This window comes from Mercenaria mercenaria, chromosome 10, assembly GCF_021730395.1.
Source record: "Mercenaria mercenaria strain notata chromosome 10, MADL_Memer_1, whole genome shotgun sequence".
NCBI lineage: Eukaryota > Metazoa > Mollusca > Bivalvia > Venerida > Veneridae > Mercenaria > Mercenaria mercenaria.
Genome location: NC_069370.1, coordinates 1,626,246 through 1,640,194, shown reverse-complemented (window position 1 = coordinate 1,640,194; position 13,949 = coordinate 1,626,246). Strand labels below are relative to the sequence as shown.

Below are 13,949 nucleotides of genomic sequence, written 5' to 3'. Positions count from 1 at the left end.
TATTCTTATAAATATGTTTTTTTTTCCTAGAACAGTAGGTCAGTGGAACATGTTACCCGCTGTCGCACACACAGCAGCCGCTGTTGATTCTAGTCTCTGTCCAAAATCTCTAAACAGCTATCAGTGTATCAAGTTTTAATAACGTAAAATTTGGAAAGTTTTATCGTTTGGCACTTGAACAAATTTGACGTGTAAAGCACTTTAAAAAAATATTCAGCGCTACACATAAAGTGACGAAGGAGTGAAGTATCCAGAAGAAGAAGAAGAAGAAGAAGAAGAAGAAGAAGAAGAAGAAGAAATGTGTAATAGTATTCTTTTATTCTGAAACTAAAAAATGAACATTTTTCTGGAACCGTGGAGTGGTTTTCTTGTTCGCGAAATTACGAGAAATGAATTACTAGATCTTTCCGTGCCAGTCACGTGACAAACAAGTTCAAGTTTTCAAAACAGTTTGCAATTATTCCATTACGTTATGAAATGTTACCCATTAATAAATGTTTGAAAAATTCAAAGTACTACAATACAATACAATAAGTTTTATTTTAAGTCGGCAAGACACAAACATATGAAACATAAGCTCTGATGAGCTTTTTAACCGACCATTAACAAATATATATGAGGTCAACAAGAATATAAATAGCTGTAAAAGAAAATGTTATATATCTAAAAAGCACACAAATTAAGCACATCTAAAGCTGTGGAAAAGCTGCTGATCCTGACCATAGGCCTAAAAACTACTATATAGCTAACAGTTCTTTTTCATGAATAGCATTTTCACATACGAAAAACTACATACTTCTGCTTTCAAGCACTAACGATCCGCTTGAACGCAAACAGATGTTTCTTTTATTTTTGTTTTTTGGTTTGTTTGTTGTTGTTTTAGGGTTATTTTGTATTATTAATTACAAGTACGCATTACAGGTTTATATCAAGTAGCCTTAACTGTTACCACAACATAGATTTTTCGTGGATATGATTACAAATGTATCATAGCCGAGGATTCAATGTCTGGCGCATGCCAATTCGGTCTGAAACTGAACAGTGTGTGAAAATATGGTAGTATAAGTTTTGTCTGTTTATGGCCAGAAGTCCCCATCAGTACCATCATGAGCGACTCTTCCAGGAGGCTGTTATAATTGTTTTTAGTTGAAGGATAGAGCTATCTTCTTCCCAGGATAGAGTAAGATACAGAAGATGCTCAAATTACAGGTGCTTCCATGGTTCTTTAGCATGCCAATTGTTTATCGCGTGGTTGTTACCAATGGAGATACGGTGCATTGAACTCACGACAAATTGGCTTCGTAGTAGAACTGTTCCCACTGGACCACTGCTTCACTCTGTAAGTTAGTACATATATGTGATTGGTAGTCTGTACTTAAGGCAAGGGGATTGTCTAGTGATTATAATGGGTACAAAAGAATGATAAAATGAAGCATTGGACTTATTTCTTAGTGTTATCAGAGATGTGACTTAATTAGGACGGAACACCCTAGACTGGTTAACTGACAATGTTAGTATTTGATATATGTTCCTTACTAGAGTATTTAGGAGAACAGCAGTGCATAATTTGGGTAATGTCTTTTCTTTTTCAGTGTTATGATACGCAACATGATGCTGATATCACGAATTCGTCCGTGTATTGACGCACAGAACTAACAAGCATTACGCACAGAACTAACAAGCGTAGCTATTTTATATATTCATGTGAGGATCTCAAACACAATTGAAAAGTTTACCTCATTAGATCGAAACTGAAAAAAAGTTCAGCTTTCTGAACAGTTTCCGTAACCAGTGGACATTCTTTAACCCACAAAAATGTTCCCTAGATTTTACTAAAAGCTACAAATTCTACGAGCTACAACATTTTTCAATCAAGATGTTTGAATTTTTCAGTTTTCTCGAAAGCTTTCATGCTGTTTATGCCCCAACATTAATTCACCTATGCAACTGGACGTTCTACGTGAAGATCTAAACTGATTTTCAATCATTTGAGGCTTGGGTTCCTATCAGGTCTATACGATTTTCTAAGCCACCAAATGATATTTATACAAGTTGGGCTGAATGTTCCACATATCAAGAACTCTAGAATGTTTAAATTACACCAGCCCAAAGTCAAGGTCGTAACTGAAGGTGAAATGTTTGAACCTAGAATATCTGCCAAGTCAGACTCTTTTAAACTTATAGGATATTTTACAACCCAAGTGCAAGCTTAATCTCATCTAAGTGATGTAAAAATCCATACTCCACTTTGGTTGACCGAAGTTCAAGGTCAAACGTTTAGAGCTTAGTGTTCTGCCCGGTTCGTATGTTCTAAACCAATAGGATCTAATTCTTCATGAATCTCGAGACGAATGTTCTATTCATCTAGAGGACATGCAGAACATAATTATAATTGTTTCTTCTGTTCCAGCCCATCGTCAAAGTCTCTACAGAAGGTCAAACGTGTATCCCTTGGCTTTGATGTCTAGGTCTTATGTTCTAACTCAACTAAGTTCATTAATGAAACTTAGGCTGAATGTTTGTCTCATCAAAAAAGAGCTTGACCCATCTTACAACTACTCTAGCCCAAGATCAATGTCACCTGTTGAAGTACAGGATGCTTTAAACAAAAGCCGTCACTATTAGTGACAAATGCCCCCGAAATGTGCCCAAGAATGCTACAGTTGTCTGTGCAAAATATGCCAGAATAGTTTAGGTATGAATCATTTTGTGATCAGACAAAAAAAAAGTTCTCCAAAGGTAACCTTGACCTTGGAGCTATGGGTCTGGGTCTTGCGCACGACACATCAACTCTTTATAGGGAACATTTGTGCCAAGTAATTTTAAAATCACTTGATAAATGGCAGAGTATCTGACCAGACAAGAAACAGACCCTGTTAACCTTAGACTTCTAAGTGTGACCTTGGAGCTAGGGGTCTGGGTCTTGCACATGGCATGTCATGCCAATATAGGGAACATTTATGCCAAGTGATTTTAAAATCCCTTCAATGATGGCAGAATTATGGACCAGACAAGAAACAGACCCTGTTAACCTTTAATCTCTAAGTGCGACCTTGACCTTAGAGCTAGGGGTCTGGATCTTGCGCACGACACATTGTCTCATTATGGGGAACATTTATGCCAAGTAATTTCAAAATCCCTTGATGAATGGCAGAGTTATGAACCGGACACGAAACAGACGTTAACCCTTGACCTCTAAGCGCGACTTTGACCTTGGAGCTATGGGTCTGGATCTTGCGCATGGCATGTCGTCTCATTATGGTGAACATTTGTGCCAAGTTATTTCAAAATCCCTTCATGGATGGCAGAGTTACAGCCAGGACAAGAATTTACATGGCCAGACAGTGCGATTTTAATATGCCCACCTTCAGGGAAATAAAAAGCTCAACACATCTCAACTGACAAAGATATTCATTTGAGTATATAAATTCAACAAACGTTCTACAGAGTAACATAATAAAGTGACAAAAGGTAGAATTACCAAAAAGTGTTCTATGGTTGGAAGTGGTTAACCTCAGTGATCTTGACCCCTTTGATCCTTTAACCAAAAGATGCCTTCCCTCTCTCTAAGACCAGTGCCAAAGTGAGGTTTATAAAAAATTGGACAGTGAAAGTGTATCATTTTCACACCAAATCTGGATAAGATGTCAACTCGATTGTGTTTGTGTTGTAAACTCAAAATTTTCATATATATCATATTTTTGGGCATTGATATAATAACAAACATTTTCATCAAAATTGCACATTTTAATTCTGTCCTCCAACAGTATAAAGTTCTCATAAAAATACAACATAAAATAAAATATATGCATGTTAAATGCTTGAATACATTATGAATTAATTTACATGTCTAATGTACAGTACAGCATATATACAAAGCATTGTTAAATATTGTTAAACTTCATATTGTAGACTGGTATCTGGCATACTCATTGGTAACATCTATACAGTAGACTGGGTTAGTTTTTTTATATAACTAGAGCTGCTTTTGAGAAAAGCGCATGTCTCCCACAACTGCCTAATCATTTAGTGATTCAAAGTGGTTTGGTCAAGTGGTTGCTATAGTGACTGAAAGTGGTTTGGGTGAGTGGTTCCGTAATTCAAAAGTGCCTGGGCCGATCTGGCTAGTTATCGAACTTGGGCGAGGATATTGGCAAACACATTTTGTTCAAGTTTGGTGAAGATCGGATGAGAAATGTTCGACATAGAGTGCGGACAAGATTTGTGATAGACACACAGAAGGAGTAAATCAATATGTCTCCCACACCACTGTGTGGTGGGAGACATAATAAATTTTTAGCATATCTATATAGTTTGAGGTACAAAAGGATATAAATATATTTGTAATTCCAAGGACTTTTAAAGGATTTTACCTTCAGTACATAATTTACCAAAGTTCTAGAGTAACCTACGTAAATATGGTACTAAAATATACTTGAAATACATTTAAGTATAAATCATGTGCAGCAGGAATTTTAACAGTTTTGATGGTTTTTTTTAATTAACTGATACTTTATTCAATGGCAACAATAAATAAAATTCTATCAGTGATGTTAAAACTTTGTATAAACGATTATAGTAAAGTTGTGTAGAAAAAAATCTTTACAGCTGGCGACAACAGCTTTCTGTGTAAGAAACCACAGGAGTCTGAAATTCTATCAGTAAGACTCCAGAAGGCTATCTTTAAAAACAAATACTCATAAAGAGGATATACTTTTTAAAGATAGAGTTCTGGAGTCTAAATGATATAATTTCAGACTCCTGTAAAGAAACTGATCTGGACTAGAACAGATTACCAGCCTGAACAGATTTTTACAGGCTCAACACTAATACCACTATCTGTAAAAAATATAGAACAATAGAAAGTCACGAAAACAGAAAGTCAACTACCTCAGTCTCTGGTTTAGCACTAATTAGTTTATGCCCCCAAAGGCCTTCAGTATTGACTTGCAGTACAATACAGGCCTGGAATTCTGCAACAAACGAGAAACCTGAAAATCTACTTTCTTAAGTATGAAATGTCCTTCTGGAGTGAGATATACCCCGGTACATGGAAATTCTGACAGTAAAAAGCCTGAAATCAGGACATGTCCTGAAAAAATCCTAGGCCTAAGAGTAGGCAGGTAGATTTTTCTAATGGTACAGTATGAACTGTGCAAACATATTTGAATAATCAGGCAAGATCAACATCTATACACTGGAAGACATACACATCTTATACATATAAAACTATTTCACCAAGTTTATTCCTGAATAACATATGTCCAACTTGCGTCATATGTTAAGTTACTAACTTACTAGTATAAAGTGGAGAACTATGAAAAGTCAGATCAAATTCATACTTAGCACAGCAAAAATAAAAACGTTATTATCCTGGGTATACCTAATAATTAGCAACATATTTCTACCAACACCAGATCTGTTTTTCCAAAAATATTATCACCCTGAATGATTTTTACTAGCCCTATCAAAAAAGCCAAACTACTGTGTAAAGCAGAACAGCTATTAAAGCAGCATATAGGGAATTAAAGTCTACATTCTGTATTTGCTTTGTCCTTAGAACTGGCCTGGTTTGATTACATAGAAATATTCCATATAAAATCTTCATTCTGACAATTTACATTTGTTAACATATATCAAACATGACCTGATTTGTTTTCTTACAGAACAAAGAAGTATGTATCACCAGATTTAGTTTCACCCTCGATAACTTTTTTTTGTTTTTGTTGGGTCAACACCACACTGACACAATTATAGACCCCAGGCACCCCTCCATGCACAATTTCACCATAGGCGGGTACCTGGATAGAACAACAACAGACCTTCCAAAAGCCAGCTGGATGGCTTCCTCACATGAAGATTCAACACCCCGAGCAAGGCTAGAACCCACATCGGTAACGGGCAAGTGATCTGAAGTAATATACTTTAACCACTCAGTCACAGAGGCCCCTGATAACTTAGTATCTAATTTGACCTTGATTTCATTAAAACAAACACTCTGACCATGTTATACTTAAATCTGGAAAATCATTATTGAAGTATTTCAGTGATTTGACCTAGTTTTTGATCAAAGGGTCACCCAGTTTATCCTACATTTTAAACAAGTATCTTAAGACCAGGTAGAGAATGCACCTCTCGAGTGATAACAAGCTTTTTCTATGATTTGACCTCTGACTATGTTTTTGATGTCAGACAATCCTGTTTCAAACTTGACCTACATTTCATAAAGACAACCAAGTTTTATGATCAAGTGGAAAATGTGGAACATGCTTTTTTATGATCTGACCTACAGATTTAGTATAAGACTCTGGTTAACCAAATTCTGAACTTTGCCTAGATGTAACAGAGACAAACATTCTGACAAAGTTTTATGAAGATCAGTTACAAGAGGTGGCCTTTAGTGTTAACAAGGTGTTTGCATGACCTAGTTTTTCAATTTAAAGAACCAAGTTTTAAACTTGACCTAGACTTCATTGAGGAAAATATTCTGATAGTTTTATCAATGAAGATTAGGTAAAAAATATGGCCTAAAATATGTTATTAAAGTTACATCTTTTCTAACCCCAGATAACTAAGCATTGAAACTGTATGATATTATTAAGGGAAACATTCTGACAAAGTTTCCTTGGATTGAGCAAACATTGTGATCTGTAGTTTTACCAGTACATGTATAATTATTTACAATGTTTGTTTAGTTTTTGTTGCTTTAAAATCAACCGACACAACTAATGTCATATGGGGACTTTTCCCAGCTTTTAATGGTTGTGGAAGAGCCCAGGCACCCCTCCAGGCATTATTTCATCACAGGTGGACAACTGGATAGAACTACCGACCTTCTGTAAGCCGACTGAATGGTTCCCGCAACTGAAGAATTCTACACCACATGAAAGGTTATTGGTCGGCAACCTCAACAATAGCAGACAACAGACACAGGTACCACAAGAGCTCCCCTTAAGCACTCTGTGCTCAGTTGAAGCAAAATCAGGCAATTTTTTTTTGTGGATGTCATTAACAATTCAAAAATTAGTTGGAATTAAAATAATATACCTCATGAGATATATTAAAAGAATTTGAACTGTTTGATAAAAAAAAAGTTAACAATCTAAATAGTAAGCTAGCTTTTATGCAAATTTAACAGCTACGATTCTAATACACCCAAAATGTACAGAATGATAAATTTCCAAGCTATATTATATCAGTAAATCTGCCTGAACGTTAACAAATTTCTCATAAATAGACAATCCTGAATGCCCTTATTGTTTGTTTGTTTGTTTTGGGTTTAAAGCCGTTTTTCAACAGTATTTCAGTTATGTAACGGCGGGCAGTTAACCTAACCAGTGTTCCTGGATTCTGTACCAGTACAAACCTGTTCTCCACAAGTAACTGCCAACTTCTCCACATGAATTACCAGAGGTGGCGGACAAATGATGTTAGACACAATGTCTTCTATCAAATCGTCACGGAGAACATCCGCCCAGCCCTGGGATCGAACTCGCGACCCTGCGATCTGTAGACCAACGCTCTCCCTACTGAGCTAAGCGGGCGGGTTAATGCCCTTATTGACAAAGTACATTCATTCTAGGTCATTAAAATAGACAATGTTACGTCATTAACATTATTCAATTAACAGTCATAAAGAAGTTGTTCAGTCTATTTGTGTGACTTTTGAACAGTTCAATTTAACATAATTCAAATTTTAAATGTTTACAAACATAACTGGATACATTTTGGCTTTATATTTAAATAATAATCTACAAGTATATCCCAATTTACATGGCAGCAAAACATAAAGATACACTTAAACAAATATTTAGAAAAGACAAACAGAACCACCACTGCATCTATTCTATGTTAGTAAAAACCATGCATATCTGCCAACAAATTTTTAATTCAAATGCTCGTGCAGCTTTGACACTGCTTTCATTCCTAAGCAAGAGCTGTCCATAAGACAGCGCGCTCCACTATTCGGGGATTTGACAGTAAAATGAATATATGTCTCAATAAGAGACCTCACTTTAAAAGGAAGATACACCAAGGGGCATAATTCTGTCAAGAACACAAATTAGAGTTATTGGGATTGTTACCACACATGCAGATGATGATGGTAAAGATATATTTTGAGTTTCAAGTCATTATCTTATATAATAACAAAGCTATGTCCAGAAAACAAAGTTTGTTAAAAAATTTAAGTGTGAAAGGGGCATAATTTGGTCAAAAATACAAATCAGTTATGGGGATTGTTACCACACATGCAGATGATGATGATAAAGATACATTTTAAGTTTCAAGTCTTTATCTTATATTGTATTAAAGTTATATCCAGAAAGCGAAGGTTGCAAAAAAACTTAAAGTACAAAAGGGGCATAATTCTGTCAAAAATACAATTAGAGTTATGGGGTTTGTAACCATACATGTAGATGACGATTATAAAGAAATATTTTTCATTTTAAGTCATTATCTTTTGAAGTACCAAAGATATGTCTATAAACAAAGCTTTGTGACCTTGACCTTGGGTATAATGGGCCGAGCCCCTGCACATACTTTGTTTGTATGCTTGAAAATGTTTATGTGAACTTACAGTAAGATATAAGCAATAGTAACAAAGATATGACAGAAAAACAAAGGTTGCCGAATAACTTTTACCTTAAAAATAACCCAAGTATAACACCTTGGTTACCTTGAACTTGGGTATAATGGGCTCAGCCCCTACACATACTTTGTTTGTATACTGGACAATGTTTATGTGAAGTTACAGTAAGATAGAAGCAATAGTAACAAAGATATGACAGAAAAACAAAGGTTGCCGAAAAACTTTAACCAAGAAAGGTCATGCCGATGCTGGGGTGAGCAGAATAGCCCCCCTATTCTCCGAATAGTGGAGCTAAAATAATTCAGTAATATCAATGATATTCTTAACAAACACTTAAATCATTTTTATACCAAAAGCAATCAAAATACAATGTATCTAACAAATTCTTCTATTACACTTTGTCCAGACTCCCGTGTGAATAAATAGAGTCCAGTCCCAGTAAGCAATCTTACCGTTGGTTAATTTTAATATCAAATTTAGAATCAACCAATCAGAGACTGTCTTAAAACTAAACATTATAACATAAGCCCAAGAAATTTTTTATTTAAGGCAGAACACAGTGGTCCAAGACTTGGGACTACAAAATGATGGGACATGAGTTTGTTCCATGCTCCTTCAACTAAAATTACTAACATTGGGATAAGCGTCCTGTGCATTAACCCTTACCATGCTGGCACGATTGATTCTGCCTTTCCAACCTGTGTATATCATGATCAGCCTGCACATCCATGCAGTCTGATCATGATCTGCACTGTTCGCCATTAAGTCAGTATCTTTTTGGTAAGCACCCCTTTTAACAGTTAATGGTACTGTCCAAATTGAATGATGGCCAAGTTCATTATAGAAATTTAGCGGTGTAAGGGTTAATGCTTCACATCTTGCACAGTAAGATACAGTGAAGCTTCTGGAACTGAGCATCTTCAGTATCTCGCACTATCCCCCATCCAAAGAGTACGAGCAGTGTTCTGGAGGAGTTGCAGTTACTGGTTGCCAGTGGCGACCATAAATAAACATTCTTCATTTGTTTCAGCAGCAAAGTATTTTAAACTTCTACCTCTTACCCTAACTTTTTAACCATACATTCCATGCAGTAAGCTTGGTGTTGTAACATGAGATATTTAGAATCTGTATTACTGATTCTCCTTTAATTCACTTAAAATGTGGTTTCTTTACTGTCTTTGGTGACATTCTCTTCATTAAGTTGAGACGCCACTGTTTCAATTTAATTATTACCATGTAAAATTTATAGAAGTGTCAAAACACATTTAAACATTTTTCATTCCAAAAATGGTCAGCCACACCTTATATACATGGTTCAACATAATTTCCTGGAAAAAGTCCCGTTTGTCCGTTCAATACTCCCTCATACCAGCCGTCGTCATTTTTCTTCAGAACATATATCACCGAATTTTCTGTAAATGTTAATTCATCTTCCTTGTCTGCTGCATAATCATAAATTGCGATCACTGAAAGTAGAAAACGCACATGTTACTGTTGAAAATTATTATACAATACAAAAGTACAGTAATGAACGCTTGAAGTTGCAAACTGCTCTAGTTATCCTGGATTTCGAACGACCTTAGCATACAAAATGCAAGGAAAACAGCGGAGGGAAGCTTGAGTCACCCATTGTGCTTGTGCCATCTATGCTCGAGCAAACTGTTTAGCTGTACGAGCAGACAATGAGAATTGACTGACAGAGCTTCCATACATGTTTAACAATGCATACACTTCCTTAAATTCATAAATCTATTATCTGCAAACTAAACTTTTTCAGGTATTTAACTTCCAAAAACATGATGACATAATTAACAATGTAACAATCAAGAATATTGATATAAGGAATTTCTTATTTAAATTTTGGTTTTGAAAATTTAATGTAACTTGATAGATGTCAGAGAGAAATTGTAAAATACAACTAGAAATGTGTCACAGACATGGATGCCCCCTCAACATGAGAAAGGCATAAGTTATTTACAAAATGTATATTAACAACTAAGAGAAGTTAATCTTAAATAACAAGAGCTGTCTCCTAGGATGACATATGCCCCCGATGGCACTTTGAATGAATAGTTATGGCCAATGTTAGAGTTTAGGACCTTTGACCTATGGAGCTGGGTCTTGCGCGCGACACGTCGTCTTACTGTGCCACACATTCATGCGTAGTTATTTTAAAATCCATGCATGAATGACAAAGATATGGACCAGACACGCCCATCAATGCACTATCATGAAAAATGACCTAAGTGTGACCTTGACCTTTGAGCTACGGACCTGGGTCTTGCGCGTGACACGTCGTCTTACTGTGGTACACATTCATGCCAAGTTATTTGAAAATCCAACCATGGATGACAAAGATATGGACCGGACACGCCCATCAATACACTATCCTTTAATGTCTAAGTGTGACCTTGACCTTTGAGCTACGGACCTGGGTCTTGCGCGCGACACGTCGTCTTACTGTGGTACACATTCATGCCAAGTTATTTGAAAATCCATCCATGGATGACAAAGATATGGACCGGACACGCCCATCAATGCACTATCCTTTAACGTCTAAGTGTGACCTTGACCTTTGAGCTACGGACCGGGTCTTGCGCGCAACACTTCATCTTACTGTGGAACACATTCATGCCAAGTTATTTGAAAATCCATCCACCGATGACAAAGATATGGACCGGACACGAAAATTGCGGACAGATTGACAGATGGTTCAAAAACTATATGCCTCCCTTTGGGGGCATAAAAATTCCTAAGTCCACACAAAAATCCTTACCAGGTAGAGATAGGTTAAAATTCTTCTCAAAATTGGATGTAACATGCATGTTGTACTACAGAAAAGTGGTCTTGTTTTTTTCCCTACGACCAGTAATAAAAGAGTTACAATATAAGCTATTTATAGTAACAACAAAGGAAAATAATTCTAATCTAGGGACCTGGTTCTTGCCCATGACATTCTGTCTCATAGTGGTATACAACTGAGCCAACTTACATCAAAATCCCTCCATGCATGAAGAAGAAATGCTCAAGACAAAGTCATTCTTGTATGTGACCTTTGGCCTCTAAGTGTGACCTTGACCTTAGACCTAGGGACCTGGTTTTTGTGCAAGACACATCATCTTTCCATGCTTATTATTTGTGTCAAATTATTATGAAATCCGACCATGCATGTAAAAGTCATGGACCGGACATGAACATCACCCTTTCTCGAACACACAAACACACAGGGGTAACACTATATGCCCCCAATTTTACGGCTGGGGCATAAAAACTATATCTCAGTCTTCATTAGTAGAGTTATCTCCTTTTTTGAACTTAATTTTTTTAAAATTCTTGAACATTTCAGACAGCAACTTCCACTTTGGAGAAAATTTTACGCTGCTAATTAAAATTACAGATTGCAATGGGGGAAGTAAAGTGCAAAAGTATCTGTCTTAAATACATGTGTAACAGGATTATATAAACGGACAACCCAATTTACGCTGAAAAGACAAAACTCTGCCAAGAACTGGTTGAATATAAACCAACTTGAATTTGGCCTGCATTTTATACTCATATACCTGTGTACAAGAAAAAGCAAATTCAATATTTATCCTTGCTGGAGTTACCAAATGGAAATAGACATTTTGCTGATTTTTTTGTCTAAAAAAAGCCTTATTCTGACAAAAATTAATGGATTATAACCAACATCATCCTTGACTGTATCTGGAGATCATATACCTGTGTACGATAAATAAATATAATCCATCCATCCTTTCAAGATTTATATTATAGAGTGACTTCTGTATACGCCCTCCTTAACTCTGTTTAAAGGGATATAATGAGGAGAGGGAGGCAATGTTTACTGTTGCACCAATAATTATAATTTCATTACCTTTTCTACATTTAACATTTCACATTTTGTTTAGGCCACTAAAGGGAACTATTAATGTAACAGCACTGTTTCTCTCATCCTTCTTTAAATGTGCAATAACTATTTAAGAGAAATCTTGTTTCTCTAACATTGCTCCAAGTGCGCAAGAATTATTAATGTGACATCTTGTTTCTCTCACTTTTTTCTAGAGGTGCAAGACCTATTAACAGGACATCTTGTTTCTTGATTTTTCTCTAGATATGCAAAAACTAATAAGGGACAACTTGTTTCTTGCACATTTCTCTTAGTAGGAAAGAACTATAAAAAGGTCATCTGGAACTTTCTCTCGCCTTTTACTACCTATGCAAGAACTATTAAAGGGACATCCTGTTTCTCTCACCTTTCACTACCTATGCAAGAACTATTATCAAAGGCCTGAAGGGCCTGAGTCGGCTAATGATTGATGTACTGACAGTATAGTCTACCAGTTTCAGTTTGTTTTTTGTTTTTTTCTTAAAATTTCATAACACAGCTCGATATTTACCCATATTATTATATCCGGATACGTTTACACTTTTTTCCAGTTTCAACAATATATTTTACAAACTGTGATGATACGAAGACATTTAGCAGCAATTGGCAGTATCTGACATTGAAGTTTACGGTTAAATTACCTCTTATTTAAATCTTTTCATAAAAAAGTTGTTTCGTTTCGTGAAAGCAGCCAAACATAGACGATCTACTTTCGATTTCAAAAACTACAAGAAAATACAATTTAATGTTTCGCCGATTTGTTTATTTCTCGAAAAATAAGAATTAAAATCATTTTTAATATCAGTAGTAACTAAACAAACCAGTAAGAGCTTCTTCTTTCGATAATTTATCCGTTTACTGACTGCAAAATTCAACCCACGCAAAGTTTATAGAAATCATACGATGCGTGTTTACATTCAATGTGGGAGAATTAAGGCTGATCGGCTATGTTACCTAACGCATCCAGACGATTCAGATTTTGTTTTTAAAAAAGCATTGTGTGCGTTTCTGTAATTTTATATACGTTTTTATACGCTTAGAAATTATTAGACATGCGTATTTGCATTATTTCTATACGTTATTTACGCTAATACGCATCTTATCTGGAGCCCTGTGGAACTATTTTTTGTCTTTCGCTGGATGTTACCCAAGCTTTGTAAGCCTGCGCAATTCTTAAAATGCACATTTATGCTTAATGAGTTACATTCGAGTATTGCACAATTACAAGTCAGAAATATGACAGATTACATCGTATATTGGTCATAGCAAAGGGAATTGACACAACTTAACTTCATTCATGCAGTGAACTGTTTGAAGTTTGAGAAATCTAATGGAACTACATCCCTTCACGTGTTATTCGGTCCATTTAGAGAATCGCTGAACAGCAAGGACTCGTCAAAAGGCTTTCAGCCTTTAGCCGACTCAAAAAGGACATCTTGTTTCTCTCACCTTTCACTACCTATGCAAGAACTA

General features: G+C 35.9%; 1 protein-coding gene across 3 annotated transcripts in view; it reads right to left on the bottom strand.

The window, feature by feature from the left end:
- Nucleotides 1–3,726: 3,726 nt before the first annotated feature.
- LOC123559929 (abl interactor 2-like) overlaps nucleotides 3,727–13,949 on the bottom strand; it is a 28,629-nt gene continuing 18,406 nt past the window's right edge. For all 3 annotated transcript variants that reach the window (XM_045352095.2, XM_045352098.2, XM_045352096.2), the window contains one exon: nucleotides 3,727–10,056. In XM_045352095.2, the coding sequence (XP_045208030.2) occupies nucleotides 9,893–10,056 (164 nt within the window). In that variant the 3' untranslated portion in view covers nucleotides 3,727–9,892. The remainder of the gene's footprint in view (nucleotides 10,057–13,949) is intronic.